The 27639-nt window shown below is 53.9% G+C and overlaps 1 protein-coding gene and 1 pseudogene across 3 annotated transcripts; both read left to right on the forward strand.

Annotated features, from left to right (window-relative positions):
- Positions 1 to 740: 740 nt before the first annotated feature.
- SERINC2 (serine incorporator 2) lies at positions 741 to 19989 on the forward strand. 3 transcript variants are annotated; one of them, XM_057703377.1, is made up of 11 exons: positions 741 to 809; positions 1365 to 1415; positions 10547 to 10708; positions 11403 to 11593; positions 12051 to 12130; positions 12521 to 12658; positions 13251 to 13420; positions 15431 to 15521; positions 15827 to 15968; positions 18268 to 18477; positions 19421 to 19989. In XM_057703377.1, the coding sequence occupies exons 1-11, from the start codon at positions 795 to 797 to the stop codon at positions 19554 to 19556; spliced, it is 1386 nt and encodes a 461-aa protein (XP_057559360.1). In that variant the 5' UTR covers positions 741 to 794; the 3' UTR covers positions 19557 to 19989. The 3 variants fall into 3 exon arrangements, with proteins under 3 accessions (XP_057559360.1, XP_057559368.1, XP_057559375.1); XM_057703385.1 differs by lacking the exons at positions 741 to 809; positions 1365 to 1415 and adding an exon at positions 3599 to 3690; XM_057703392.1 differs by lacking the exons at positions 741 to 809; positions 1365 to 1415 and adding an exon at positions 3632 to 3690 and having other exon boundaries at positions 10588 to 10708.
- A 6124-nt stretch (positions 19990 to 26113) lies between these two features.
- On the forward strand, positions 26114 to 27237 carry LOC130853831 (voltage-dependent calcium channel gamma-like subunit; annotated as a pseudogene).
- Positions 27238 to 27639: the final 402 nt, after the last annotated feature.

Raw genomic sequence — 27639 nt, forward strand, 5'->3', positions numbered from 1 at the left:
CTGTCTCCATATTCTCCAGATGGAGTCAATTCCAAGACCTGAGTCCTTTCCTAAAGCCTTGGTTGCCTAAGACCACTGTGAGCACATCTGCTGGAGTGTGACGTCCAGATGTGGCCCCATGACCAGGTGCTCCTGAGCTAGGCCCTGTGTATCTGCGTGGCAGAGGTTAAGAGTACCAGCTCTGGGAATACCCTGGTGGTCCAGTGGTTAGGACTCTGTGCTTCCACTGCCAGGGGCCCTGGTTTGATCCCTGGTCAGGAAATTAAGATCCCTCAAGCCACATGGCACGGCAAAAAAAAAAAAAAAAAAGAATAAAAAAGAGTACCAGCTCTGGAGTCTGATAAAAGTTGGGTTCCATCTTTGCTCTGCACATAATCACTGTGCAGGTTTCACATATGACTTACGTGAGTGTTACTTATTGGAGCATTGATTTCTTTATCTGTTAAATGGAAAAATAGTTCCCATCTTAAAAGCATCTTACAGGAAATGCTCTCAACAGGGTGCCTGCCATGTTGTAAGCACTTAAAAATGGTTACTGTGGATAATATTATTGTTGTTACTTCAGGCCTTTGCCTCAAACTTCCATACACCCTTTGGGAGGGTGGATGGTATCTCGTGAATGCCTCTCCCCAGATGCTCCCTCAGTCCCAAACCCTCATTATCCCACATGAATATTCATAAGAGATAGCTTCAGCCCTGATCTGTAAATGGGTCAGAAGCAGGAAGTGGAAGCCAGTGCAAAGAGCGAGGCCCAGGGGACAAGAGGCTCAAAGCCAGAGTGTATCCGAGTCCTCATGGATGGGAGGATGGTGAGAGGGATGGGCAAGGATGTTTGGGGGATATTGGGGGGAACGGAGTGGGGGCTTGAGCAGGGGATTGTTCCCATATTGCAGATTTGAAACCTGAGGTCCAATGAGATCAGATTAGAGAACCTTAGGGGTGAGTAGCCCAAGAAACCAGAGCCTGCTTCCTTTGGGGTCTGGAGAGTTGAGCACCTGTCTGGGCTGGATGATGGGCACAGGGGGATGGACCAACTGACCATTGCAGGTTTCTCTCAATGGACATAGTTTATACGGCATTACATAGTTGGAAGAGCTCTGGTGATCCTGAATCCCAAATCTCCAGTGAGGCTCCAAGAGGATGGGTGACTTGCCAGGATCACACAGCTGCTGACTGAGATTTGCCATTGGAGGTGTGGGAGACAGAGTGATTCTGGTCCCTTGCAAGAGATTCAAGACTGGGAGAAAGGTGGGTGGGCTGGTCAGGATACCAAGGAATGAAGATTCTTTATCCACCTTCTCATTTCATCTCCTCACTAGTCCCCTGAGATAGCTGGAGCAAAAACCATTATCTCCATTTTACAGATGAGAAGCATGAGGCTGAAAGAGGAGAAAACACCGGGACAAGGCCACACAGTGAGTTGTCTGCAGGGCGATGTGGGGATGTGAAAGCCCAGCTCGCCTCCATCTTGGGCAGGGTGAGGCCAGAACGAGTCAGCACATCTCCACGTTCTGGAAAATTTCAATCTAAAAAACCAGAGGGGGCTGTCTCTCTACACTTGTAGGCATATTAATCTCTCCCTTCTTTCAGATAACTGCCTGTTTCTTAGAATGCTTTCTGGATGCCCACAACTGCTCTGTGAGGTGAAGTAGGATAACCACCCCCATTTCAGGGTTAGGGTGGAGGTAAGAGGGGAGAAGTGACCCCCAGGTCAGCAGAGGGCGTGAGAGGCGGTGACAGAACAGGAGTCTTAGGAGTTGCTCGTCAAGGTCTTGGGCATTTTCTACTAAACCAGGTGTTGGAAAGTCAGGGGTTAAGAGATGGAAATTTTGGCTCTTGGGGCAGAAATGTCAAAGGGAGCTGACCCTGGGGTGGCAGCCGTGAGAAGGGCTCACTTCAGACTGCTCGGTGGCAGAATGAGGACACTGGGCTTGTGGTAAATGTTCAGGCATTCATTCATTCAGGAAGCATTCACTGCCTTCGTGTGCGAGGCCCTGTGCTGTGCCCAGGGCGGGGGAGGGGCTGGCCAGAGGGCAATCAGACAGTCCTCGGGTGGCTCAAAGTCTCCTGATGGTCTCAGACTAGGACTGAAGACATTGGACAGAAAAAGAGGTAGACTAGGTATTGTCACCTCTGCTTTCAAAAAGAGGCAGTGGGACGTCAGGGACAGACCTTGGGTTCTAAGACCAGGGCCAGAGTGGGTGGTCTTCTAGCTCTGCCCTTCTGAGCTATGTGGTTTTGAGCAGCAGTAATACCAACCACAATAGTCATAGCTGATGTTTATTCAGTGCTCGGTTTACATCTAGCACGTCACTGTACTTCTTTGAACCTGTTTCCTCATCTGTAAAATGGGATGGAGTGGGAGTTACTCTACTTCTCAGGGTTACTGTAGGGCTTGAATGGGACCATGTAGGTGAAAGAGTTTGGTATGAGCTTGAGCTGTGTGGTAACTTTAGTTATCTGTGAGGCCGTAAAGGAGTCCCGTGTTGTAGAAACACAGGGCAGCGGAAGGATATTTATTCCTAATGGGGCCAGGTAGTGGTTTGGGGGTGGTGGTGGTTCTCTTCACTGAGAAGATATGGGATGGGAGCAAGGCTTTGAAGTGTAGAGAGGGGGATTAAAAACAAGAAGGATTTTCCAGGGGGAGGGTATCCTGCAGGCAAAAGTGTGGAGGAGGGAAAGTGTAGGGTAGGTTTGCGGAACAGTCCTGGCACAATGAATGGCTAAGCCTGGCACCCCATGAATCACCAAGGATGCAGTCAGGCAGTCAGGCAGGATGCAGTCAGGCAGGATCTTTGGCCCCGGGGCCAGCTTTGAGGCATGCCAGTTTCCTTCCCTTACATTATCCCATCTACGGTTGAGTGAGGGGAGGGCTGGAGAGTGAACTGAGAGTAATTACAGAGCCCTGCTTCTGGGTGTCTCCCACCTACCTCTGTGGGAGAGTCTGGCAGGAATGTGACCCACCCACCCCTTCTGAGCTCCTTGGCTGAGGGCCATGTTTGGGCATCCCTGGGGAGTGATGAGCCACCAAACACTGGTGGCTCGGGGGAGCACGTGGCCCAAGTCAGTAGAACTTGAAGAACATGTGGATGGAGTGGAGGACGGATGAAGGAGTGCGAGGCCGGGTCTTAGGAGTAACAGGGACAGGGAGATCCCTCTTGGCAAGCATCTACTATGTGTGGTAACAGCCCTTTGAGGTAGGTATCCTCACTTTATAGATGGGGAAACTGAGGCGCAGAGAGGCGAAGTGACTTGCCCATTTCTTTGTCCAGTCATTCATCATTCAACACTCATGTATTGGGAGGAGCCAGGGGTGAGCATCTCTTGGCTTCTGTCCCCTGCGGTGGGGGTGGGGGGAAAGCGTTGTGAGGTGGCGTTGCGGCCTCGAACCCAGATCTCACGATTGCCAAATCATCACTTTGGGTCCGGACACGAGCCCAGTTGCGCGGCTCGCGCGCGCGGTACCTCCACTTTCCCTAGGGTCCCACCCGGCGCACCTGCCCCAGGTGAGTCCCGGGAGGCCCCGAGCGCCGCCGGAAAGAGGCGAGCGGTTTCGACAGGTGGGGCGGGGCCGGGCCGGGGCGGGGCCGAGGGCGGGGCCAGCCCTGGGCGCCTGGAGCTGGACCTGATCCCGCGCCCTGCTCCGCCGACATGGGGGCCTGCCTGGGCGCCTGCTCCCTGCTCAGCTGCGTGAGTCCGGACCCCGGCGCCCTCCCGCGCCGCCCGCTCCTTTCCTCGGCCTCGCACTTTGGTCCCGTCTTCTTCCTTCAAATAGTTTCTTCTTTTTCCTTCCTCCAAACTTGTCTCTCTGGGCCCGCACCCCACCTCCTCGCCCCTCGGGGCCCTCCGCTCGCCGAGTTGCCTCCACCCGGATCCCGGGCCCGCGGGCGCCGGCGACAGCTGGTGTCCCGGGATCCGGTTACCGCGGGGGAGGGGGTGGGGCGCGCCCGGGCGGGGGAGGGGAGTGTCCTGGGCGGGCTCCCCTCCGGGCGACCGGGGACACTGAGGTCCAGTGCCCGGGGTGGGTGTGGGCGTTGCGGCCCCAGCTGGCCCGGCTCGGAGTCGTCCTGGCGGGGCGCCTCTCCTCTCCCTCCCGGACGCTCCGACTCTTTGTGTGGCCTGCCGGTCCCGGGCCCTCTCTCCCGTGTGTCCTGTTTCTCTGGCAATCTGTCAGTCAGTCTGTCTGTCCCTGCCCATCTGCCTCAGTTTGTCCACTTGTATGTGTCTGATATCTGTCCGTTCGTTTGTTCGACTGTCTTTGTCCGTCCGAAGCCTCTCCATCTCTCATTGTCTGTCTCTACGGTTCCGTGTCTGTCGGCCGGGGTCTGTCAGCCCACCCAGGCCATCAGTGTCTCTGGGTCTTGTCTCTGCTTGGTTCCGTCTGTCTCAGGCTAACTCCTGGGCACTTCTCCAATGAACCCCAGGCCCTTTCCCTCTGCGCCCCAGAGCCGAAGTGGGGGGTGGGGAGGAGGCCCCACCTCTGCCTTTCTAAACGGGTCTTGAGTGAGGGGTGAGGGTTACCACCGCCACCCGCCCAACTCTGGGTGGGAAAACCTAGGAACTGAGGGAGGTTGGGGTGTGTAGGGGGAGGGGGTACCTGGTCCTCTGCTCCGGGACCTGGGGAGCAGCCCGCCCCTGTCTTGGGGCTGCAGCCAGCAGAGGGGAGGAGCGTCGGCCAGACCCCGGCTCGGAGGCCCCTTCTCCTTTCTCCTTTCCCAGCCCCCTCTCCCTTCCCTCTTCCCTTCATTAATCTGAGGTTCATTCATGCAGCCCCCTCCCCCCTGCCCCACACAAAGAGGAGCTGAGAGGAAAGGGGGGGGGATGTCTGGTGGCTGCTGAATCCCAGACTTACTTTCCTTTGTCCCTGATTTGTGTGAGTGTGTTAGGATGGGGGCGGACAGCCGGGGGATCTACAGATTTACTTTGCAGCCATTCTCGGAGAATGATATCTGCACAGAGAGGCTACAGAGTGGGTCCCTGGACTCTTGTCCTCTCTGGACCTCCATTTTCCCATCTGTGAAGGGTGTGTGTGTGTGTGTGTGTGCACACCTACAGGAGGAGGAATCAAGAGCTGGTCCCTGAGATCCCACCCTGCCCAATGAAACCAAGGTTTGGGCTGGGGCTCTGGCCAGAAAGGGTTTACTTCCTGATGGGGGAGGGAGAGTTTCTTGGCGTTGACCAGAATTCAGTGAGGCTGGGCTAGCCAGGGGGTGGAGGAGTGTTGAAGGGAGACCTGCTGTTTCCCTGTGCCTCTGTTTCCCCGTGGGCCTCCCTCATAATGCTGTTGGGAAGATGTAAAAAGTGCCCCGCCCTGTTCTTGGCAAATAGTAAGTCTCCAAATAGGAGCTCTTGTTATTATCATCTTAAAAAGGTGGGTGGAGAGTTCCCTCTGGAGCTAATTGCTGGTCTCTGAGTCAGACTCCTACAATGCTGAATCAGAAGGCACCTGACAGGCCTGCTCCAACTCCCAGTTTACAGATGAGGAAGCTGCAGCCCAGAGAGGTTAGCTGATTTGCCTAAGGTTGCACGGTGAAAGGAGAAGGAACTGCACAGTCAGGATTAAACTCTGATTCCTGGTCTAGGCTTCTGCCCACACCCTCCCTCGCTTCACATCCTGGATGCTGAGGGACAGGGTTGGCCCAGAGTGGAATCGGGAGGTTCCCTTAGTGAGTATCTAATATCTGCAAGGGACCTGCCCCCCCGTCAGTGCCTCCCCTTGGCGTTCTAACCTCTGACATTTACTGAGTACTTACTGCCTGCCAGGTGCTGTGCGGAGCCTGTCACCCCTGCCATCTCATTACCCACCCCACCCCCCAAGCCCATGACATAATTATCCTATTTTACAGATCACGATACTGACAATAGCCGCCATTTATTGCATCCTTACTGTAGGCCCAGAACTCAGAGCCCAGAGCTGTCCAGTGGTAGCCCAGGCCCAGCAGTGTGGGCAGCACTTTGTATACATCCTTTCATGTAGTCCTCACAACGACCCCAATGAAGCAGTTAATGTTACCCCCATTTCACAGCTGAGGAAGCTGGATCAGCGAGGGAAAATGATTTCCCCACAGCCACACAGTATTAGGTGGCGCAGTTGGGTGCTACTGGATACCAATAACACGCTGTTTCAATGGACATTTGCCCCACAGGAGTGAAGTTCTAGTGGGGGGTTGTCAGGCATCTTTAGGGGGAACATTCTGGCATACATGGGTCGGTGAGGAAGAGTTTTGTCTGCTTGCTGTGACCCATTTGCATCTGCCTCTTGGTCAGATGCAAATGTGTCATGGCAGGAAGGGGACAAAAGTGGCTCTCTTGGTCAGCGTTTGGACTGGGCTAAAAGTGAGTCCTGGCCGGGAGGAGATAAGATGGGCCCACTAGGGGTGGGGGTCACCAGCCAGGCCAGCCCGTGGTGAGTTGGACGGTCAGCAAATATATAAGGAGGGCCTTCTCCAGGCGAGGGAGTGTGAAAGGCCTTTGGGTCAGACCGATTGGTCTTGGTCCTGGCTTGGCCTGTTCCCGGCTGCGTGACTGAGGACCTCTCTCCTTGTCTGTAAAGTGGAGAGAGCAATGGCATCTGCTTCTTAGTGCCTCGGGAGGGTTCGGTGGGATTTCGCATGAAGCTGGCGTGCCGCGGCTGCTCTGTAAGCTCCCGCCAGTGGTAAAACCCTGGAGACCACATTCGAGGAAGTGGGGAAGCCGGTGAAACCCAGGGCTGTCTGATGGGCTCCAAGCCACTTCACTGCCCTGCCCGGAAGCCCATTTTATGGCTGAGGAAACTGAGTCCCACTTGTTTAAGGTCATACTGCCTGCTGGTGGCAGAGTCAAGACAGGGCCCTCTCCTCTTCGCACTGCTTGGGGGAAGGAAATGTGCTTTGAGTAGTCTTGGGCTGAACTCTTATCTGCTGTGTTTGGTCTAGTGCTAGGGTGGCTCAGCCAGTTATGGGGCGTCAGGGAACCTTGCAGCTTAAAGACTCTGAGGCCCAGACTCTCAGAACTCAGGGCTCCTGAGTTCTGAGTTCTTCATTCTGAGAACCTGGCTGGTGCTGAGATTCTACCACTCTTATTTCTGGTGCTTTTCCATTGCTGCCTTTCCCCTGAGTCCATTTGGGGTGGGGGGGTGTTGTAATCTAAGTGCAGGGAGGGTTTTATAGTCTGCCTTGGCCTTTCACATTGCATCGCAAGCGTAGCCCATGTTGCTGTCAGTCTAGTGGCTTTCATCTTTCCTGCCTCTGTAACATTCTGTGGAGTTCAGTGGGCCATCTCTGTCCCCTGGCGTTGGGCATTGAGGTCATTTGCAGTTTCTTGATATTCTAATAAGCTTATACAACCTAAAGCTTCGTGCCTATTTTAGTTTTTTTCTTAATTTAAACTTTTTATTTTTAGATAAAAAAATCAACTTTATTGGGGTATGATTTATATTTAACTATATTTAGCTACATATATCCATTTAAAGTGTTCTCAAAGCATCTCTCCATTCAGCAGATGGAGTAGCACGATGTAATGATGAGCGTTTTGTTATATTCAGCTTTCCCCCATTATTTGCCTCGTGTGAACAGTGTCGTGGTGGACTTCTGTGTGTATGTGTGTGCGCACGTGTCTGCCTTTTCTCCCGCAGGCTGGTATTTCTGTAGGAAGAGGTTGTGATAGGAGTGATCTCCAGAGGTAGATTTGGGGTCGGAACGTATGAACATCTCCAAGGATGCTCCAGGAGCAGCAGGGAGACTGCGTATTTTTCTCTCCCTGACTTGGTGGCTCTGGCTACCAGCCAGGCCCTTGGAAAGCCTGAGGTTTCTGGTATCAAGAAAACCTGGATTTTGATCTCCAAAAACCAGAGTGGATTGAAAGGCCAGGCTCCCTGACTGCCGTGTGGCAGCTTTTCTTGTGTCTCAAATGTCTCAAATTGAAATGGTAACGAGACAGAGCCAGGCCCTGACCTGGGTGCTTGGGCGCTTGGTTCCTGAGATCAGTGCCTCTTGGCCTCCCTTGGTTTTCTTGGGCACTGGAGGGATTGTTTTCATCGCTGGGATGTTTTGAGATTTAATGAGCCTTCCATCAATGACTTAGCAGACCCTGGCGCAGACAAACTTGACCTCGAGTCCTAGCTCCTCAGCTCACTTGCTGTGTGACCTTGGTCACATCACCTCTCTGAGTCTCAGTTTCCCCACTTGTAAATGAGAGGTTACAACATACTTCACAGTGTCAGTGAAGCTTAATCTAGACAAACTGCTTACCATAGTGTCTGGGACAGAGTAACTTGTCGTAAAGGGAAACTATCACTATTATTACTTGAATCTCTGCACTGTTCTTCACTTGCTGTGTGACTTCTGCAAGTTTCTTAACCTCTCTGATCTCAGAATGCTCTCTATGGTTTACAAAATACTTCTGGCATTTGCTTATCTCCTCACTGCTCCCTGCCTCCAAAGGTAGTCATGAATAGAAGTCAGCAGTTTGCAAGATACAACCAGAAATTGCTGGATGATTTGGACCATGAGGGAGAATTTCATTTGGTGTTCATTTAGCATCTGTGCTGTACTTGGCTTTGTGGGTGAGAGAGATGAGTAAGAAGGAGCATTCCCAGGGGCATTTCCAGTCTGGGGGAGAGGTGAGGGAAGGACAGGAAGGCAATTGTACCTCAAGCAGAGTGTGCTGTACCCCTTGTGACCAGTCCAAAAAGCAGTGGGTGGGGTCTCAGAGGGGCAAGGGGCCCTTTTCAGCCTGTTCTCCTCTCCGTATAAGGCTGTTCCTGTCTCTCTCAGCTGTGGGAGGTGATGCCCGGGGTAATGGATGCCGTTGCTCGTGGGACGAACACTTGGGTCCTGCATGCGGCTGCCAGTCCCTGCCAGCCTGGCCGACCTCACCATTCACTTGCTCATGAAGCTTTGGCCACAGGGCCTTCTTTCCATTCCTCCAACACTCAGCTCTCGCTTGCCCCAGAGCCGCCACAGGCTCTGTTCCCTCTGTCTGGAACACTCTTTCTTCCCCTCGGTCAGGATACTGAATCCTCAGTGTTTAGCTCTCAGCTTAAATGTCACTTCTTCAATGAAGTGACCTGCCACCCCCAACCTAAACTAGGCCCCTGCCGGTCACCCTCATGGCAGCACATATGTTTTCTTCTTTGCACTTACCATGATGGGTGTAATATTTGATGAGTATCTTTCCTGTCCTTGGAAGCTCCAGGAGGGTGGAGCCTGTGTTTTTCTTGCCCTCCAAACTCGTAAGTACTTGAATGAGGAGTCAGGGCTGTTTGGGGGAAGAGAAACAGTGAACCAGACATATCTGGATGTGGGCCCATTTGCTCCAAGGCTGGGCAGTAGAACTGGCTCCTGAGGGGTGAGTCTACAGCTACGAAAGGTGCGGCATCACCAGCCCCTAAGTGATTTCAGCCAGGCCCCAGGGAGGGAGGGCCTGACAGAGGGCTGAGGAGCCGGAGACGGAAAGGGTTGGATGCCACTGCTGTCCCAAACTGTTGTAGCCCCAGACCAGGAAATCACAGCTACTCACATTCTTCATTCAGCAGATGTTGATTTATCAGCGCTTGCTGTTTCTCGAGGTCTAAACATATGTCTGGTACAATGCCAGACACTTTACATTTGTTCAACAGATAGTCACTGAGCTCCCGATGACGTGCCAGGCACGGTTCCCATTTCTGGGGATGCCACGGTGAACAAATCAGACAAAACCCCCTACCCCAGTGGAGTCTGCATGCTAGCAATGAGAGGCAGGCAACAGAAGTAAACTATGAAGCCGGTCAGGTGGTGGTGAGACCTACAGAGAAAAATAAAGCCGGGAAGGGGGAAAGGGGGCCCGAGTGAGTTACACATTGTTTTTTGGCCATGCCGCGAGGCTTGCGGGATCTTAGTTCCCCCACCAGGGATTGAACCCAGGCCACCGCAGTGAAATCGCCGAGTCCTAACCACTAGACTGCCAGGGAATTCCCAGGGAGTTCTGATTTAAAACCCCTACAGGACTTCCCTGGCAGTCCAGTGGTTAGGACTCTGTGCTTCCACTGCAGGGGGTGCAGGTTCGATTCCTGCTTGGGGAACTAAGATCTGGCATGCTGTGCGGCGCGGCAAAAAAATGAAATGAAATGAAATGAAATGAAATCCCTACAGTATTTCATTCTTAGAACTGCCGTGTGTGAAGCAGGTCCTGTTATGATTCCCATTTTATGGAAGAGGAAACTGAGGTTCAGAGAGCTTGAGTGAGCTGAATAAGGTCACATAGCTAATCAATGACAGAGCTGGCCTTCTGGATTTTTTTTTCCCACTCTGCCTCTTCCTAAATGGGAAGCAGTGTGACCCCAACTCTCTCTCCGAAGCCGCAGTAACACCTGAGATAGATCCAGGTTTGAATCTGGGTTCTGTTGCTTCCTGGCTGTGTGTCCTTGTGGGACCCAGCCTCTTCCAGCCTTGGTTTCCTTGGCCTCTGCCTTGGGCTTGAAAGTTAAATGGGGTGACATCTGGGGAAGAGACGGGGTGGTTGCTGCGTGCTTGGGCGGGGAAGGGGAGAGGAGATGGAGAGTAAGGCGCCGTCCCCACCCGCCCCACAGGCGTCCTGCCTCTGCGGCTCTGCTCCCTGCCTCCTGTGCAGCTGCTGCCCCTGCAGCCACAACTCCACGCTGAGCCGCCTCATCTTCACCATCTTCCTCTTCCTGGGGGTGCTGGTGTCCGTCATCATGCTGAGTCCTGGCGTGGAGAGCCAGCTCTACAAGGTGAGCCATCTGTGGGACCTGGCCTCTGGCAAAGGCTCAGCTGCCGGGGGCCCAGCTGATCAAGAGGTGGGCAGGACTGTCCAGTGCACCGATGATCCAAGCTTGACGATGGAGGGGCATTTCTTCACGTTGGGAGGAGGGTTCGAGCCTCCTTGTTTCTCGTAAGCCTTGGTGCCCTTGGGAAGTCTCATGAATCATTATTGCCCCAGCTAGACACTGGCCCAGGGTAAGCTCTCCCCACTTTAATGCATAAGCTCAGTTGAGGGTCCTTTCTTCCCTTCATCTCAGTGTTTCATAGCTAGTGGGACAGTTAGGCCAGAGGCTCTGACATACTACTGTGTGCAGAGGTATGACTCTCCTGGGGAATGTGCTGCAAATGCAGAATCTCAGACCCCACCTTGGAGACTGTCGTTCTGTAGGAGAGGGGAACCTCAGGAGATTCTGATGTAGCTGGTGGGTAGAGAGCACTTTGGGAAATCCTGCCCTGGACAATGCCATGCGTTCCACGTGTCCCTGGGGGGCTCACTCATAGGGCTTCAGCCGCAGAGGTGGGTGGCAATGGAGGTGGGCGGTGGATGGAGGTCGGGGGCTCAGGGGGCCCTCCTGGGAGATTCTCCTGCCTGGCGGCCTGGGTGGAGTCAGCCCGGGTTCTGGGTGGGGCAGGGCCTTCCAGCTGCTCTGTCTGTCTCCACAGCTGCCCTGGGTGTGTGAGGATGGGGCCGGGTCCTCCGTCATCCTGCAGGGCCACATCGACTGTGGCTCGCTGCTCGGCTACCGCGCCGTCTACCGAATGTGCTTCGCTACGGCGGCCTTCTTCTTCCTCTTCACCCTCCTCATGACCTGCGTGCGCAGCAGCCGGGATCCCAGGGCCGCCATCCAGAACGGGTGAGGAGGGGCCCTGCCTGCGCCCCGGGGCCTTCCCGCAGTGGTTTTCCCCATCCTCTGCCTGTCTCCAGCGACTTCCAGACCCGACCCTCAGACTTAGGAGCCGCTGAAGCCAGGAGGCCACAGCACAGAGGTCAGCTCTTTTAGTGGTACCCGTTTCTCAGATGAGGAAATAAAGCTCAGAAAAGGCAACAGCATGCCTAAGGCCACACACCAATTTAGTGACACAGTGGGGTTAGAACCAGGGTGGCCATCCTCACCCATCATTGGTCCTTCCCGCTGCCCCTCGGGGCTTTTTTCTAGGGCCAGGACAGTCTTTCTGTGCCCGTCAGACTATCAGAAAATTCCTCTCACCCCTTCCAGTATCTGCTCTCTGGGGGTGGGGTTCTGGGGGTCCAGCCTTTTCCTTTCCCCCTACTCAGCTCTCTTGTCTGTCCTACCCCTTTCCCCACCATAGGTTTTGGTTCTTTAAATTCCTGATTTTCGTGGGCATCACTGTGGGTGCCTTCTACATCCCTGACGGCTCCTTCTCCGACAGTAGGTGGCCTTGGTGGGGAAGGGTGGGGGCTACCGAAAGGGATGAGCGTGGTAGGGGCTGTTTTGCATCCAAATCCCCGGCTGCTGGCTGGGGCCTTGCCCTCCACCCAGGAGACAGGACTCTGGCCACATGGCCTTTGGGCAGCTCGGGGGCATGAGGGGAACCTGCCTTGACCCGGACCTGTACCCTGTCACAAGGCGTCTCTGTGCATGGCCAGGGGCTCCCTGAGGGCGGAGATTTTGCTGCTTCTCAGTGTCTCCAGTGCAGGGTGTGGCACAAATGACTTGAATGTCTAAAAGTGAGTGTGAGAAGAGAGCGGGGAGGGTGCCTGCCCCAGGCTGCTGCCCCACGGCTGGACCCCCTTGCCTCCCTCCCCTCCCCCCACCTAGTCTGGTTCTACTTTGGCGTCGTGGGCTCTTTCGTCTTCCTTCTCATCCAGCTGTTGCTGCTCATCGACTTCGCACACTCCTGGAACCAGCGGTGGCTGGCCAAGGCCGAGGAGAACGACTCCCGCGCCTGGTACGCAGGTCAGTGCCGCCCGGCGGCCTCACGCGGGGGCTGGGCTACCTGAGGAGTGGGGGTCCCTAAAGCTGGACGATGACCTGGAGGGCATCTTGAGCGGCCTCCTGCCTTAGGGCAGGAACTGGGCCGTCCGTGGCCGATGGAGGGGAGGGTGTGTGTGGGCAGGGGCAGCTGATCCAGGGCGGCTGAGGGGGGTCAGACGAGAGTGGCACCGGAGAGCCTCAGCCGGGTCTGGTTGAGCGGTCCCTGCAGAATGAGCCACAAATGGCACCTGGTCGTTGAGACCCCAGTGGTAGAACGGGTCCCTTTTCAGTTCTTCTGAATCGATCAAGAAGAAAGTTTCACTTCGGGGTGGTTTGGTTGTCACACCTGCCTGATCACCACGCATCTAGTTCACTCTTAGAAAGACCTGATTTGTGGCAAGTGAATCATTTTAGTTCAGGGTGGGGTGGGAGCTCACAAAGGCTGGGTGAGGACGGAAGTTTAGCAGACACTCCTCGGGGGAGGAAGCTGGGGCCCGAGACCCGGAGGGCTGTCCGACAAGGGATGGGGGTCACTGCACCTCCTGACCCACCTGCCGCTGCCTTTCCCACCCAGGCCTCTTCTTCTTCACCTTCCTCTTCTACGCGCTGTCGATCGCGGCCGTGGCGCTGCTGTTCATCTACTACACCCAGCCGGGCACCTGCCACGAGGGCAAGGCCTTCATCAGCCTCAACCTCATTCTCTGTGTCTGCATCTCCATAGTCGCCATCCTGCCCAAGGTCCAGGTGAGCCTGCCTGTCTCTGCCCAGCCTGAAACCAGGCCCCTTGGTGTGTGGGACTTCTTGTAGGAAATTTGGGGTCCTGGGGCCAGGGCTGTCCGTCAGAGGCTTGGGCCAAGTGTGTGGGCTCCCCAGTCAGCCTCGTTGGGTTAGAGTTTTTTTTTTTTTTAAATAAATTTATTTTATTTATTTATTTTTATTGGCTACGGTGGGTCTTCATTGCTGCACGCGGTCTTTAGTTGCCGAGAGCAGGGCTACTCTTGGTTGGTGCGCAGACTTCTCATTGCAGCGGCTTCTTTTGTTGCAGAGCATGAGCTCTAGGCACATGGGCTTCAGTAGTTGTGGCATGAGGGCTCAGTAGTTGTGGTGCACGGGCTTAGTTGCTCCGAGGCATGTGGGGTCTTCCCAGACCAGAGCTCAAACCCATGTCCCCTGCGTTGGCAGGCGGATTCTTAACCACTGCACCACCAGGGAAGTCCCTGGGTTAGAGTTTTGACTCTTACATTTACATGCTGGCTGTCTTTGGGGAAATGCCTTAACCTCTCTGTGTCTCTCGTGTCTCGAATGTAAAATGGGGGTAATAACACTTACTATTTGGAGGTATTCTCAAGATTGAGACCATGTTTGTGAACACTTAGAACAGTGCCTAGTGTGTAGATATCCATCAGACATTGGCCATTGTTATCTTTATTTTGATGTTATCATTGTTTTTATGCAAATCAGGAGACTATTAGGAAGGATCACTGAGTGATGATTCCTAGACACCTCAAGAAGTGGTGTTAGGAGGTGCGATTTCACAGTTTCTAATCCCAGACTCTCTGGGATAAGGGGTGGGGGCTCCCAAGGTAATCATTTGTTCTTCAGAAAGGAAGCCTTCTGCATCCGTTGCTATTTCACAGTTTGGGATATCAGCCCACCAGGGGTTTCAAAGGTAGCTTAGATAGTCTTTGAGGGTCCTTAGCAGAAAGGTTGGGGATCTTCCTTCTGGCCAGAGCTTCCATTTCCCAGTGAGAAAACGGAAGCCCAGAGAGGGTGATGCCTCTGTTCCAGGTCACAGAGCAATCAGTAATCCTTCAGCAAATACCGCTTGAACATCCACAGTGTACCGGGCACTCTTCTAGGTGTTGGGGATACAGCTGTGAGGAAGAGGAGGAATAATAATAGCGCACAGTTAATGGCATGTCATTTAGTCCTCGCACCATCATCATCCCCCTTTTCCAGATGAGGAAACAGAGGCTTAAAGGAGTACAGTGACTTGCCTAAGGTCACACGGCTAGTAAGGGGTGGAGCTGGGATTTGAACCCTGGGCAGACGAGCTCCAGAGCCTGGGCTCCTAATCATAGAGTTCAGCTTCATATTTTCAAGTGTGTGTGGTGGGGGGCGGTGAGGGGCGGGAAAGAACAACTGATAAGAGATGAGGGCAGGTGAGCTAATTGTGGAGAACAGGTGCTCTGTGGATAATAAAAGAGGGGTACGGGCTGAAAGGAAGGTGGGCTGATGGGGCCGGGGCTGCTGCAGTCAGGGTTTTCAGGGCCTTTTGGAGGGTCCTGTTTGAGCTGAAGCCTGAATACTAACGAGACTGCTGGTGCAGAGATTGGAGGAGGAACATGTCAGGGAGTGGGCACGGTGAGTGCAAAGGCCCTGAGGTTGGAGAGGATTTGGCAGAGTCCGTGGACAGAGAGGCCACCGTGGTTGGAGAGTAGTCAGCAGGGAGGAGGTGGTGAAAGGGTGTCACGTGAAGATGCAGGCGGGGTAAACGAAGGAGGGCTTTAATTCAGAGTGTGAAGAAGTGCTGCCCTTGAAGGATTCTCAGTGGGAGAACAAGGACTCCACCTGTGGGTGGGCGAGGTGGGCAGTGGGTGGCCTGTGTGGTATGTTTTCCCAAAGGGTATGGGGTGGGAAGGCCCTAAGGTGGTGGGGGTTTCTGAGGTCCCCTGGTTGGGTGTGCATGGGCTGGGTGGGGGTGGGGTGAGCCGGGGTTTGGCAGGAGTCACACTGATGGACCGCTCTTGCCAGGATGCCCAGCCCAACTCAGGTCTGCTGCAGGCCTCGGTCATCATGCTCTACACCATGTTTGTCACCTGGTTGGCCTTATCCAATGTCCCCGGTGAGTAGAGGCCTGGCTTCCAGGAGGCCTGGTCTTCTTCCTAGGCTGGGCACTCTCAAAGATGGCAGGGACATCCCAGTCCCAGCCCATTCCAGGGAGGGGGAGGACCCATCCTTCAGGGAGGTGGGAGGACCCATCTGTTCCTGGAGCTGTCTCTGTTGTTTTTCTGCTAAGTGCTGTCACTAGCACTTGGATGGTTGGTTGTATGTCTGTCTGTCCATCGTCTGTCCATCTGAGCCCATCCTCTGGGCTCCCTGGCTACTCAGGCCTGAGTGGGCTAAGAGTGACCAAGCTCCCATCCCCAGACCAGAAATGCAACCCCCACCTGCTGACCCGCTTTGGCAACGGGACGGTCCTGGCAGGCCCCGAGGGCTATGAGACCCAGTGGTGGGACGCGCCGAGCATCGTGGGTCTCATCATCTTCATCCTGTGCACCCTCTTTATCAGGTAGGGCGGGAGGGCTGGTTTCTGGGAAGGAATCATGATTGGGAGCCCTGAGCCACAAGTGAGAGGAGGATGTGGGAGCTGGGACGCCAAGCTGGAAGGCACCCTCAGCAGGCAGAACGTCCAGCCCCGGCACTGTGCTGGTGGGGAAACCAAGTCCCTCAGAGGGCACAGCGTGACTGGGCAGTGGAGGCAGGGCTGAACCCTGCCTCCTGGCCCAGGGCCTTTCCTGCCACCGGGCTGCCGCGTGCCCAGCTCGGTCAGGTGCAGGCAGTTGTGGGGCCAGGGCAGGAGCCTGGACTAGGGCCAGTGGGTACAGGCTCTGTCACTCACGCCTGTGTGTGGCCTTGGGGTAAATGGCTTCACCTTTCCGAGCTTTGGTTTCCTTTTCAGTGAAAGGATGGTAACCTCCAATGCCCGGCGTGGCTTGTGGCCCCGCCGTTTTCCTTGAGAAAGAGCGGCTCATTCTTAAGACCACATGACGACTTTTTTTTTAAGGGGGCATCTGAGCAAGTGCTTACAAGTGTGGGCTTGGGCCAGACTGCCTGCATGTGAACCTGGTACTGCCACTTAGAAGCCATGTGATCTTGGGCAAGTCACTCAACCGTCCTGTGCCTGTTTCCTTATCTGTCAAATGGAATGGAAATAATACTTACTTCACTGGCTTATTGAAGAGTTATGATGAGTTAATATGCACAAGGCACTTAGAAAAGAACTTGGCAGGTAGTAGGCGCCAAATAAATGTTTGCTGTTATTGCAAGGAACTGTGAACATTTGCACAGCTGGGTGGCTGTGAGTGGCTGTTTTGTGTCACTGGATGGTGATATCGAGTATAATTATTGTTGACACTGGCAGACTCATGTAGTGCCTCCCTGCGACCCAGCGTTTCTCAGGGTACCACTTTGTGTGTCTGCCGTTTACTCCCTGGAGGGCACTTCTGCCCTGATCCCCCTTTCTCCCCCAGTCACCCTTACTGGGCAGTGCCTGTTTGCCTGTGAGCGGCACACCTGCTTCCAGGCTCCTGGGCTAGACCATTTTGAGGTCGTTTCACATTTCGTTTTGTTTTCGCCTTTTTCGAAATATTTTCTCCGAGTCAGTGCAGTTCACAAATGTCTCCCTTCTTTGTCCTCTCCTTTGATGTCTTTTCCAACCTGGAAGGGCCCACGTCACCTCCGTGTTACAGATGAGAAATCTGAGACTTGGTGAGGAGCCGCCACTTGTCCGAGGCCATGAGTGCACTGTGGCCGTGGTGCTTGAGCTCACTTCCCTGCCCCCGAGCTCTATCCCTCCCCATCCCCAGCGTGGACACAGAGCTGTGCTTCCTGGTGCTTCTTATGCTCACACCTCCCTGGCCTTCGGTCACGGGGCAGCACCTCTGAGAGCCCACAGATCCCCTCTGTTCTTAGCACATTTCTTAAAACCCAGGAAGCAAAGAAGCACAAGCAGCCACTGGTGATGGCTCTTGCCCCCCACTAGATGGGCTGGATCTAGGCTCACGTGCACTAGGTAGCAGCACAATACTTGGTGATTGGGGTGAACTGAAGCTCAGCAAGGGGTGATTTCTCAATTTGATGGAATGGGCTGGAATCCAGGTCCTTGTCCACTTTTCCCAAGATACAAGTTGGATCTTGAAAATTGTAAATGTGTCTCAAACTATTAAATACAGTTAAAAACATCAAGATCTCATTATAGAAAAGCAATGACAAAAATCATTACTACTGTTCTGTCTTTATTATAAACACAGAGGAAGGGGAGGCAATGGGTAACACTACTTACCTAAAATGAATAAAAGGAAAACAAATGTAACAGCAGATGGGAATTATTATGAACATTATTAATGAATGTAGTACCTGCTATGATCCTTTGCAGTACTAGGTTCTCAACACGTGCTTATGGAAATGGCAGATAAACAACCACAATAACGGGGGCCGTTTATTTAGTTTCTATTATGTGCCAGGCACAGTGTTAGGGGTTCACACCATTACTCCATTTAATCCTCCCAGCAACCCTGTAAGGGAGGTCTCTGATTTTACAGACAAAGAATCAGAGGCTCAGAGAGGTTAAATGTCTTGCCCAAGGTCACACAGGGAGTAGGGGTAGAGTTGAGAGTCAAGGCAGTTTGTTAACTCCAGGGCCCAGGGCCTAACCAGCAGGCCACTGGCTCCCAAGGCTCTGGGACCCTGGTGGCCATGGCCAGCATGACCAGTGCAGTGGTGCGTAAGGCCCCCGGCGTGGCCCACCTGCCCACCTTGGCAGTGATGGCCTGACAGCTACACACACATCTGCCCCCTGCCTCCCACAGTCTGCGCTCCTCGGACCACCGGCAGGTGAACAGCCTGATGCAGACGGAGGAGTCCCTGGCCGTGCCGGACGCCACGCAGCAGCAGCAGGCCTTTGAGGGCCGGGCCTTTGACAACGAGCAGGACGGCGTCGCCTACAGCTACTCGTTCTTCCACTTCTGCCTGGTGCTCGCCTCTCTGCATGTCATGATGACGCTCACCAACTGGTACAGGTGCGTGGACGGAGCTGCAGTGCCGGAGGTGCGTGCGCCCTCTCCTCCAGTCCTGCGCTGCCTGAGACGTGGGCATGGAGGTGTCTCTCCAGCACCCTCCAGGGAGCCTGCCCCATCTGTGCCCCAGTTTCCCTGCCAGTGCCTGGTCCTCTCAGGAGCTGGTATCTTTGCTAAGTGCCCGAGAAGTGGGGATCACGGGAGGTGAGGCTGGGCCTGTGCAGGGCAGACCAGGTTTGCAGATCAGGGGTGGTGATTTGGGTTATGGAGTCAGGTTTGGGATTCACGGGTGGAGGGTTAGGAGCAGGGTGTGGGCTCAGAATCAAAGTCACAGGGTCAAGAATAGGAGTCATGAAGTTGAGATTTGGGACTGAGGCCACAGAAAGTCATAAATTTGGTCGTTTGGTTAAAATCGGGGTTTACGGGTCCAGAAAGCCAGGATTGAAGCGATCAGGTCAGGGGGCTAAGATCAGAGTAACAAAGGGAGAGCCCAGGACTCTGGCAACAGGGCCAAGGGTCAGGACTGAGGTCAGAGATATCGGAACTGTGGTCATGAGGTCAGGCATGGGGCTATGGGATTGAGGGTCAGAGTCAGGTTATAGGTTAGGACTAAATTCAGGAGCTTCAGGGTCGCAAAGTCAGGGACCAGGAATGAGGTCACAGAATCAGGATCACAAGGTTAGTGACCAGAGTCAGGTCACAGTATTATGCCTAGGACTGGGGTCAAAGTTTGGAATTGAGGTCAGGGTCAGGTCTACGGTACAAGGTCAAGAGCTATATATGTGGGGTCTTAAGGCCAAGTGTCGAAAATGTCAGAGATGGGGCTAGAGTGACAGGGTGAGAGCCAGAGGTGAAGTCAGGGGTTGTAACTGGATCTTAAGGTCGGGACCAGGGTTGAGGTCACAGGATCAGGGGCCAGGCTCACTGGGTCGATGGTGTGTTCTAGACCCGGTGAGACCCGGAAGATGATCAGCACGTGGACCGCCGTGTGGGTGAAGATCTGTGCCAGCTGGACGGGGCTGCTCCTCTACCTGTGGACCCTGGTAGCCCCCCTCCTCCTGCCCAACCGCGACTTCAGCTGAGGCAGCCCCCCGCAGCTGGCCCACCTGGTGCGTCGGGGCTCCCCGCCCCACCTCCAGGACGTGCCCTGAGCTGGGCCCCTCTGTTCTTAGTGCCTTTGGGGAGGAGGAGCGTCAGGCTCCTCCCTCCCACTGCCCGCCCCTCCCCCTCCCCCCCAGTGGAGCTGTCTTCTCCTTCCCCTTGGCCCCACTGGCCCACACTCTCCCTTTTGGGAAAAGCGGCCCCTTTTTTTAAGGATGCCCAGGAGAGGGTCCTGAGGGAGAGCAGCACTGAGAGCCGCTGGGAGAGCGGGAGTGCTCGCTGCGGAGGGTGCCCAGCACTGGGGCCCCGGTATCCCTGACCATGCGCCCCAGGACACCCCTACCCTGCCTGGACTCTGCGCCTTCCTGAGTCCCCAAGACTCGGCCAATAAAGAAGCCAGTGCGTGTGTCTCCCTTGTGTGTGCCCCTCCCCTTCGGCGTGGGCCCCCATCCCATCTGCGGCCAGTGTGGTGGCTGGGAACAGAGTGTCAGGGCAGAGGGGGCTGAAGGGCCAGACCATGAGGGGCCTCGAAGGTCAGACAGAGGGGCCCTGGCTCTGTCCTCTGGCTCATGGAGAGCCTGGGGGCAGGGGCTATAGAGGAAGGAGGGGCTTTGGGAAAAGGGAGCCTGGGGGTCAGAAAAGGGGGCCCCAGAGCAGTGTCCACATGAGGGGTGATGAGGCCAGTGTTGGGGTGGAGGGGGCTCACGTGGGGCGGCTGAGAGGCTGGTCTTTGGGCCATCTTAGCAGTGCCCACCCTGAGGTCCTGCCCCCGCCGACCCGCCTCCAGGGTCCTCCAGAAGAACTTGCTACCATCCTCCACTTCTTCCCGCTGTAGGCGTTGGCACCTGCTAGGGGCCCCACGGCGCGATGGGGAAGAGCGTGTGCTCCAGTGTCGGCCAAGCTGGCTTGGATCTGCTGAACTGCAAAAGCCATGGGACTCCTGTGGGGCTCTGGGCAAGTCCTTCCCCTCTGGGCTCTGGCTCGTCATTCAGCAGATGGAAACATGCCAGCCGCTTCCAGGCCACTGTGAGGCTCAGAGGAAGCAGCCTACCCATCTCTGAAGACGCACAGTGATGTGCAGGGCCCCCCGAGCCTGGTCCTGACATTGTGATATCCATCCTCAGGTCACTTGCCCCTTCCATTTGTGGGGATAACAGATAGATACTGACATGACTGGGGTTTGTTGTGGGTTGGGATGCGGTGGCCAGGGATGCAGCCCACTCCTAAGGAGTCTAGGGTCATGGGGGCAGCACGGGTGCACCAAGGAAGCGCTTCCAGATCAGGAGGAGTGAACATGCCCAACAGGAGAGGATGCAGCATGTGAGCAGGAGGAGAGCAGGGCGTTTGAGGACCAATGAGAAATGTAGGGTGGCTGGGGTGCAGAGAGCATGTAGGGGCCAGGAGGTGGTGTGAGCTTTGGAGAGATGGGCTGGGCCTGAGTCACACAGGCCCTTGAGGGCCATGGTGAGGAAACCAGGTATTTCCTCAGGGTAGAGGGGAGCCATGGAGGGTTTTTGGGTAGGGGAGAGGTAGTGAAGGCGTGGGGCGATCGTGGGGTGGTCCTGGAGGGTTTAGAGCAGGGCAGTGACATGGTCGGGTGGTTATTTTGGAAAGATTCTCCTGGATGAAATGGAGGATGCAGCAGTGGGAGGTACCAGGGCCCAGCGCAGAGGGGTGGGGGCCCGGAGTGGGGCAGGGGCCCGGGAAGCCTCTCTCACTCCTGGGACAGATGTCTTGGATGCTTTTTGTCCCCTGGTAGCTTCCAGCTGAAGGAGACCTCTCTCCACAGAACAGCCTGAGCTTTCTCCCCCCAACACATGAGATTTCATTTCTTTTCTTATTTCACTTTAGGGAGAAAAAGCCCACGTTGTGCTCCTGATAACCTTTTTCAAGGGTTTGTAGAACTGGGCAATGTTATCCTGCTTTTGTATCCTTGTTGCTCTATAGTTTTTCCATTATTCATTCAACAAACATGTACTGAGCCTGAGTTGTGCCAGGGTCTGGGCTGGGGTGGGCCTGGCAGGGAAGGAGGCAGGAGCCAGGTGGAAGAGCCTGAAAGCTGGCTAAGGAGTTTCAGGTCCCAGTCTGGTTCTGAGAAGCCACTTCTTACCCCAAGGCAGGGAGCTTTCCCTCCGTGTTTCCTCAGCCCCTGTTCTTCTCTCTGATGAGACAGTGGTCATCCTCCTGTGCCTGGTGGTTGCGTTGGTGCAGGTGGGGGGGTCAGGCGTCAGGCCTGACCCACTGCCCACGCAGGGGCTGGGAAGCCCACTCGGCCTGTTTGCCTGTTTGCTGTATCCCCCTCATCCCCTGCTGCCCAGCATCATGGCTTCCACACATTCTCCCTCCCCCGTCTTTCCTCCGTCACCCCCTTTCTCACTTCCTTCATGTCCTCTTCTGTATCACCTCTCTCCTCTCTCACTCTTCCTTGTCATCTCCTCTTCTTTGTTGGTCTGTGGGATGGGCTGGGCTTCCCTGCTGGACTGCTGATGGGGAAGCAGCTGCCCTCATCCCCGAGGGCCTATGCTCTGTTCCTGAACACCTGCTGCCCGACATCTGGGCTGTGCTCCCTGCAGAGATGCCAGCAGCAGCCTCAGCCCAGCCTGCCCTGGAGCAACTTTGGACAAAGTTGTAGAACAAATATTTAGGCAGAGCGAGTGCAAAGCCTGGAAAGCACGTGGGGAAACAGGCAGTGTGCTGTGCTGGAAAGGGTCTGGGCTCAGCTCCAGTTCTTTCTCCATGGCTATCTCACCACTCTCACCACCTGAACTTAGGCAACCCAGTTGCTCTCTCTGGGCCTCTATTGCAGTTTCCTTAAGAAGGCAATAGTAGCTGTTTTGTAAACCATAAAACATGGTGATTTCATGAGACAAACTCTGTGGTTAACCAGCAGACATTCCCAAGCCCCTTCTCCCTTTCCTGTCTCTGTCACAAAGGCAGGAAAAGTCAACTGTCACTTTGCAGCTTCCCTAAGAGTTAGAAGTGGGAAGCTGAAAACATTCTGGCTAATTAGACCCAAGTGGGAATACTAAGGAGCAATTCTAGGAAAGTTTATGATTTTCTTTTACAAGGCACTGCTTATTCCCCTTTTTCCTATTTTAACACAAATACAATGCCTGGAGCCACAGCAGCTATCTTGGGACAGTGAGGCAACAAACCTGAGGATGAGAAACCAACATGGTGAGAAAAATGGGAGGAGTCTTAAGTCCTTGATGCACTTTTGAGCAGTGTGCCTGACTCTAGACTTCTGTCATGTGAGGAAAACAAACACCAATATATTTAAGCCCTTTATACTTAGTTGGGCATTAAGTTCCTTGCAGCTGAGTGCATTTCTAAATGATATAACATGTGAGATGTTTAGTGATAATAAAAATAAGAAACAGAAAAAACTTATCTCCATTACTCAGAACTACTGGCTAGCAAGAGTGTAGCACCCCTCCATATAAATGTGTATATATATAAATAACTGTATATTGTGTATATTTTTACATATATATATGCATATATGTTTATTAGCAGGAGAAATTGTGAGGAGACAGTTTTTTGAAATATTAAATTCTCTCTCCTCTGCCAAACACATGGGAGAAGAAGGTTCTGGACCTCCTTGCCTTGGGGGAGGTTTGAGGAAGAGTGGGAAGCAGGAGAGAGAGGTTACCCGCAAAATATACTTTCCCTCCCGTGTTTGGTATCCAAAAGTCCAAGTTTATTGAGCAGCTGCTGGGCCATGGGGCAGGGGGCGATGATGGGGGCAGCAGAGGTGCCTCCTGGAGGGAGAGGAGAGAGCCCCAAAGGAACTTGATTAGGGATGGGGGTGGTTCTTTCCAGACCCCAAAGAAGTTCTCTGTGACTGGAAGAGGAGGCTGAGGGCTGTGAGTTCTGTGAGCAAAGTTGGGGCACCAGTTCCTGCTGAGCTGGGGGAGCCAGGCAGAGCCTGGGGAGCAGGTGAGACCTCATGAGGTAGAAGCACAGTTCCCCACCCTGCCTGAGGTGCCCACCACCTCCCCACCCCATACTAGAACTTTCTTGTTCTGCCCACTGCCTTGCTGCTACATGCCACCCCAGGATTTTTGCACTGTCCTGGAGGGGACTGTGTATATTGGGGAGGAAAATGAAAAATGGCTGAGGTTGAATTTCCCACCAGCCTGGCTGGATGGGACTTTGCATAGAAAGAAAGTTGATATAAAACAAATGAACAGATGCTCTGTGTCTTGCACACCTGTGAATTGAGCTTGATACCCCCTTCAAAATAACTGTAGATATAAGGCATATTTATGGTAACCCCCCTTGCCCCCCAAAATAGTACAGGAGTATGAAAAGCATTTATCAATTGCATTTTTTTTTTCAAACAGCAGCACAGGATTCTACTGAGTGAATATTCTGTAATAATTTAATCCTCAGTTAGTGGGCATCCACATTGTTTTCAGTGGTTTTTTGTTTGTTTCATTTTGTTTTTCCTACTACCAGCTGCTGTGTTCATTCTGGCAGTTTGCTGAGCTGCAGAAAGAACGTGGACTCCAGAGCCAAGATCCTCTAGGTTCTTATCTCAGCTTTGCCCACAAGCTGCACTGGTCTTGCTGGGTCTCAGTTTCCCCATCTGCAGAATGGGGATTGTACTAGCACCCACCCCATGGGATGTTGCCATGGTCAGTGAAAGCACGTCTGTAAAAGGCCTGGCACCGTGCTTGGCCCACCGCAAGAGCCAAAGAAAGGGTGCCTCCTTTCTTTTTCTGGCTATCAGTCCTTGGGGACTGAGACAAAAGTCTAGGCCAACTGGAGAGGTCACCTTCGGCTGCCCTCTACCTCCAGGGACACTTGTCCTTTGCCCCTCCAGAGGAGGATGTGAGTGACAGGTGGCAGGATGTGGGGAGAAAAACTGTAACAGGAGCCAACATTTATTGAAGGTTTCCTGTGTACCTAGCCTGGAGCAAAGGGCTTTAATGTCAATAAAGTCTATTAGTGCACAGAGAAAGAAATTCATAAGAGAAAAGGAAGATGGAGACCTTGACTGCCCAATCTTCTCTGATCTCCAGTCTCAATTAGCCTCCCCATTTCTCTTAGTTTTCTTAGAAACTCTGCATTTCTCTGCACACATAGCCTTTATTACAGCGTGTGATTATGTATCCATTTGTGCGATGATCACTGTATTGTCTGACTCCCCCATTCTCGTTGTTTATCGTTTCCCTGGTGCCTAGAACAGAGCCTGATAAACAGAAAAAAGATGAAACTAACCTTAAGCGAAAGGTTAGTTGATTGACTGACTGACCATCTGAATGAATATTAGTTGATTCTGGCGTAGCCATGAGAAAGCCTAGGGGACAGAGAGTTTATAGCAGAGTAGGAAGGGCAGGAGCCCTGGGCTGGGTTCAAGAAGCCTGGGTTCTGGTACTGAATGTGCAGGGTCAGAGGAAAATTCTGAGGAATGGCTTTGAAGCCAAGACCAGAAAAATAGGTGGGAGTTGGGAGGTTCAAAGAGCACAGGGAGACTGACCAGCGCAGAAACCTGCATGGCAGAGGGTCTGCAGTAAGAGGATAGGACCGTCCGGGAGCTGAGGAGCTGGAGCGTCATGGTGAGGGGTCAAGTGGTGGAGATGGGGAGGTCCAGGCTGTGGAGTTCAGAGGTTACAGACTGGTGACCCGAAAGCATGTCTGGTTTGACCCTTGCTGTGTTTAAAACAACAAGAACTTCAACAAAGACTGTGATGCCTTGCTATGGAGCACACCTTCCAGCTACTCTGGCTCCCCCCTGCTCCTCCGCAGCATCCGTTTGCTGCTTCATCTTTTTAAGTGACCTGCCTGGCCATGAAGACATCTGAGTTGCAGCCTGATGCAGGGCCAGGTTCGCTGTGGACAGGGCACTGGGAAGGCCCGAGACCTGCCACGCTCCTCTGAAACGTCTCAGGGGCTCCAGGCTTGGTCTGTCTCATCCCTTCTCTCTTCTGTTTCCCAAGGGGTCCTGGGCTGGTGAGGTTCTGCCTTGTGAGGGTGGAAGGGCCCTGGGCAGGGGTGGGGCCATACCCTATGATGGTCAGATCCTGAGCTGGAGTCCTGAAGACTTGTTTCCCATCCTGGCCCCTCCACATGTCTCGCCTCTGAGCCTCAGTTTCCTTGCCTGTGAAAGGGGTGATAAGGGTCCCTATCCCGGAGAGCTTAAGGGAGTTGTTTGACTTTGGCTGAGCAATTCAGGACAACCCACTCACTCACTCATTTGTTCAACATGTCAGGGAGTGAGAGTTTAGTCAACTGTACAATTTAGAAGGAACACAGGCCGCAATTGTCACTTCTGACACAAATTGCAGGTTCAGGGGTTTCCAAAACTGCCCTTAAGTTTGATTATTCACTAGGAGAACTCACAGAACTCACTGAAAGCTATGCTACTCATGATTACAGTTTATTACAGGGACACGACAAAGAGTAAAACTAGCCAAGAGAAGACGAGAATAGAGTGGAGTCTGGGGAAGCTCTAGCTGCTGAGCTTCCAGTGTCCTCTTCCTGTGAAGTCAGGGGTGTGTTCATTTCCCTGCATCCATGGGCAACAATATGCATGGTGCATTACCAACCAGGGCAGCTCACCCGAGCCTCAGGCATTCAGAGTTTTGATTGGGGCTCCGTTGGGTAGGCATGATTGATTGATTGACTGATGATTGATTGATTTCAGTCTCTAGGTCAATTAATACCATGTGATCCAAAGCCCCCATCCTAAATCATGTGGTTAGTCTTTCTGGTGGGGCCTTTCCAAAGCTCCTGCCCTAAATCACATTGTTACTGAGCAGAGTGGCATGAGGGAGCCAGGCGGGAGCACATAGCCAAGCCCCGGCCCAGGATGACAGCCCTCGGCGGTGCGGGGTGATGCAAGATGTTTGTTTGAGAACTGACCAGTTCCCACTCCTTGGGCATGAGGCTCTGAAGGGAACTCGGCACCCTGGTTGGACCGCTGCCCTGTGGGTGAGCTTCCTTTAGCAGACATGTTCCTTCTTTGTCTCCCGACTGGAGGGTTCTGGTGGTCACAGAGGCTTGCAGACTTTGCCTGCAAGCCCAGAGGCTGCTGGCCCAAAGGAGGCCCCACCAGTCCTTCTTTGAATCCTTTGTCCAGGCCCTCATCATCTTGTGTGCCTCTCTGTCCATGGTCCTCTCCTCCATCTCCATCTGTGATGCCCACTGGCTCCTGGCCGACGACTGCCTCTTCTGGTTGCAGTGCTTCTGCACTGCCTCCAACCAGACTGGACCACACTGTCTCTGAGACCTGAGTCAGGCCCTGTGCCCAGGCTGGCCTCAGGCATGGCTGTGGCCCACAGCATGCCCACGTTGGCCGTGGTGGTCGCCATCTTTGCCCTGGAGCTCCTCATGGTATCCCAGGTGTGAATGGACCCCCACTTGCGGCACAAGTGGAACATGGGCTCCATCCTCTTCCTTCAGGGGCCTCCTGAGCTTCCTGATCCTCCTTAGGAATTAGGTCACACTCATCAGCCTCACCCTGATGCTCTGAGTGAGTTCACGGCCTCCTCACTCTTCTTCCTGAACGCCATCAATGCCCTCCACATCCACATCATCACCCATCCCCGGATCCTGCCTACAAAATTTCCCCCTCTGAGGATATCAAATTCTACCAGAAAGTGTGCTCATGATGGGGCTTTTCCAATGTGTGACGTTAAAACTGTCACCTCTTAGCCTTTGGGTGGTTGGGCCAGTGGCCCAGGGGCCTTTGAAGCTGGTCTGCAGCCCAGAGGCTGGGGGATGCCTCCATCCGCCAGCTGCAGCCCAGCTGCACCTGCTTAGACAAGTTATTAGGATGTTGATTTTATAAGAAGAAACATTTTATTTTATGTACTTTATTTATTTATTTTGGCTGCATTGGGTCTTCCTTGATGTGCATGGGCTTTCTCTAGTTGTGGCGAGCTGGGGCTACTCTTCGCTGTGGTGCGCAGGCTTCTCAATGTGGTGGCTTCTCTTGTTGCAGAGCACAGGCTCTAGGCAAGCAATCTTCAGTAGTTGCGGCACACAGGCTCAGTAGTCGTGGCACATATGTTTAGTTGCTCCATAGCATGTGGGATCTTCCTGGACCAGGGATCA

This window comes from Hippopotamus amphibius, chromosome 1 (genome assembly GCF_030028045.1).
Source record: "Hippopotamus amphibius kiboko isolate mHipAmp2 chromosome 1, mHipAmp2.hap2, whole genome shotgun sequence".
In the NCBI taxonomy this organism is placed as follows: Eukaryota; Metazoa; Chordata; class Mammalia; order Artiodactyla; family Hippopotamidae; genus Hippopotamus; species Hippopotamus amphibius.

What these genes read in the sequence shown, in the direction of transcription:
- SERINC2 (XM_057703377.1), top strand. An exon ending in CTCCCGCGCCTGGTACGCAG is followed by an intron (nt 12,659 to 13,250) that starts GTCAGTGCCGCC and finishes TTTCCCACCCAG; the next exon opens with GCCTCTTCTTCTTCACCTTC. An exon ending in ACGCTCACCAACTGGTACAG is followed by an intron (nt 18,478 to 19,420) that starts GTGCGTGGACGG and finishes GGTGTGTTCTAG; the next exon opens with ACCCGGTGAGACCCGGAAGA.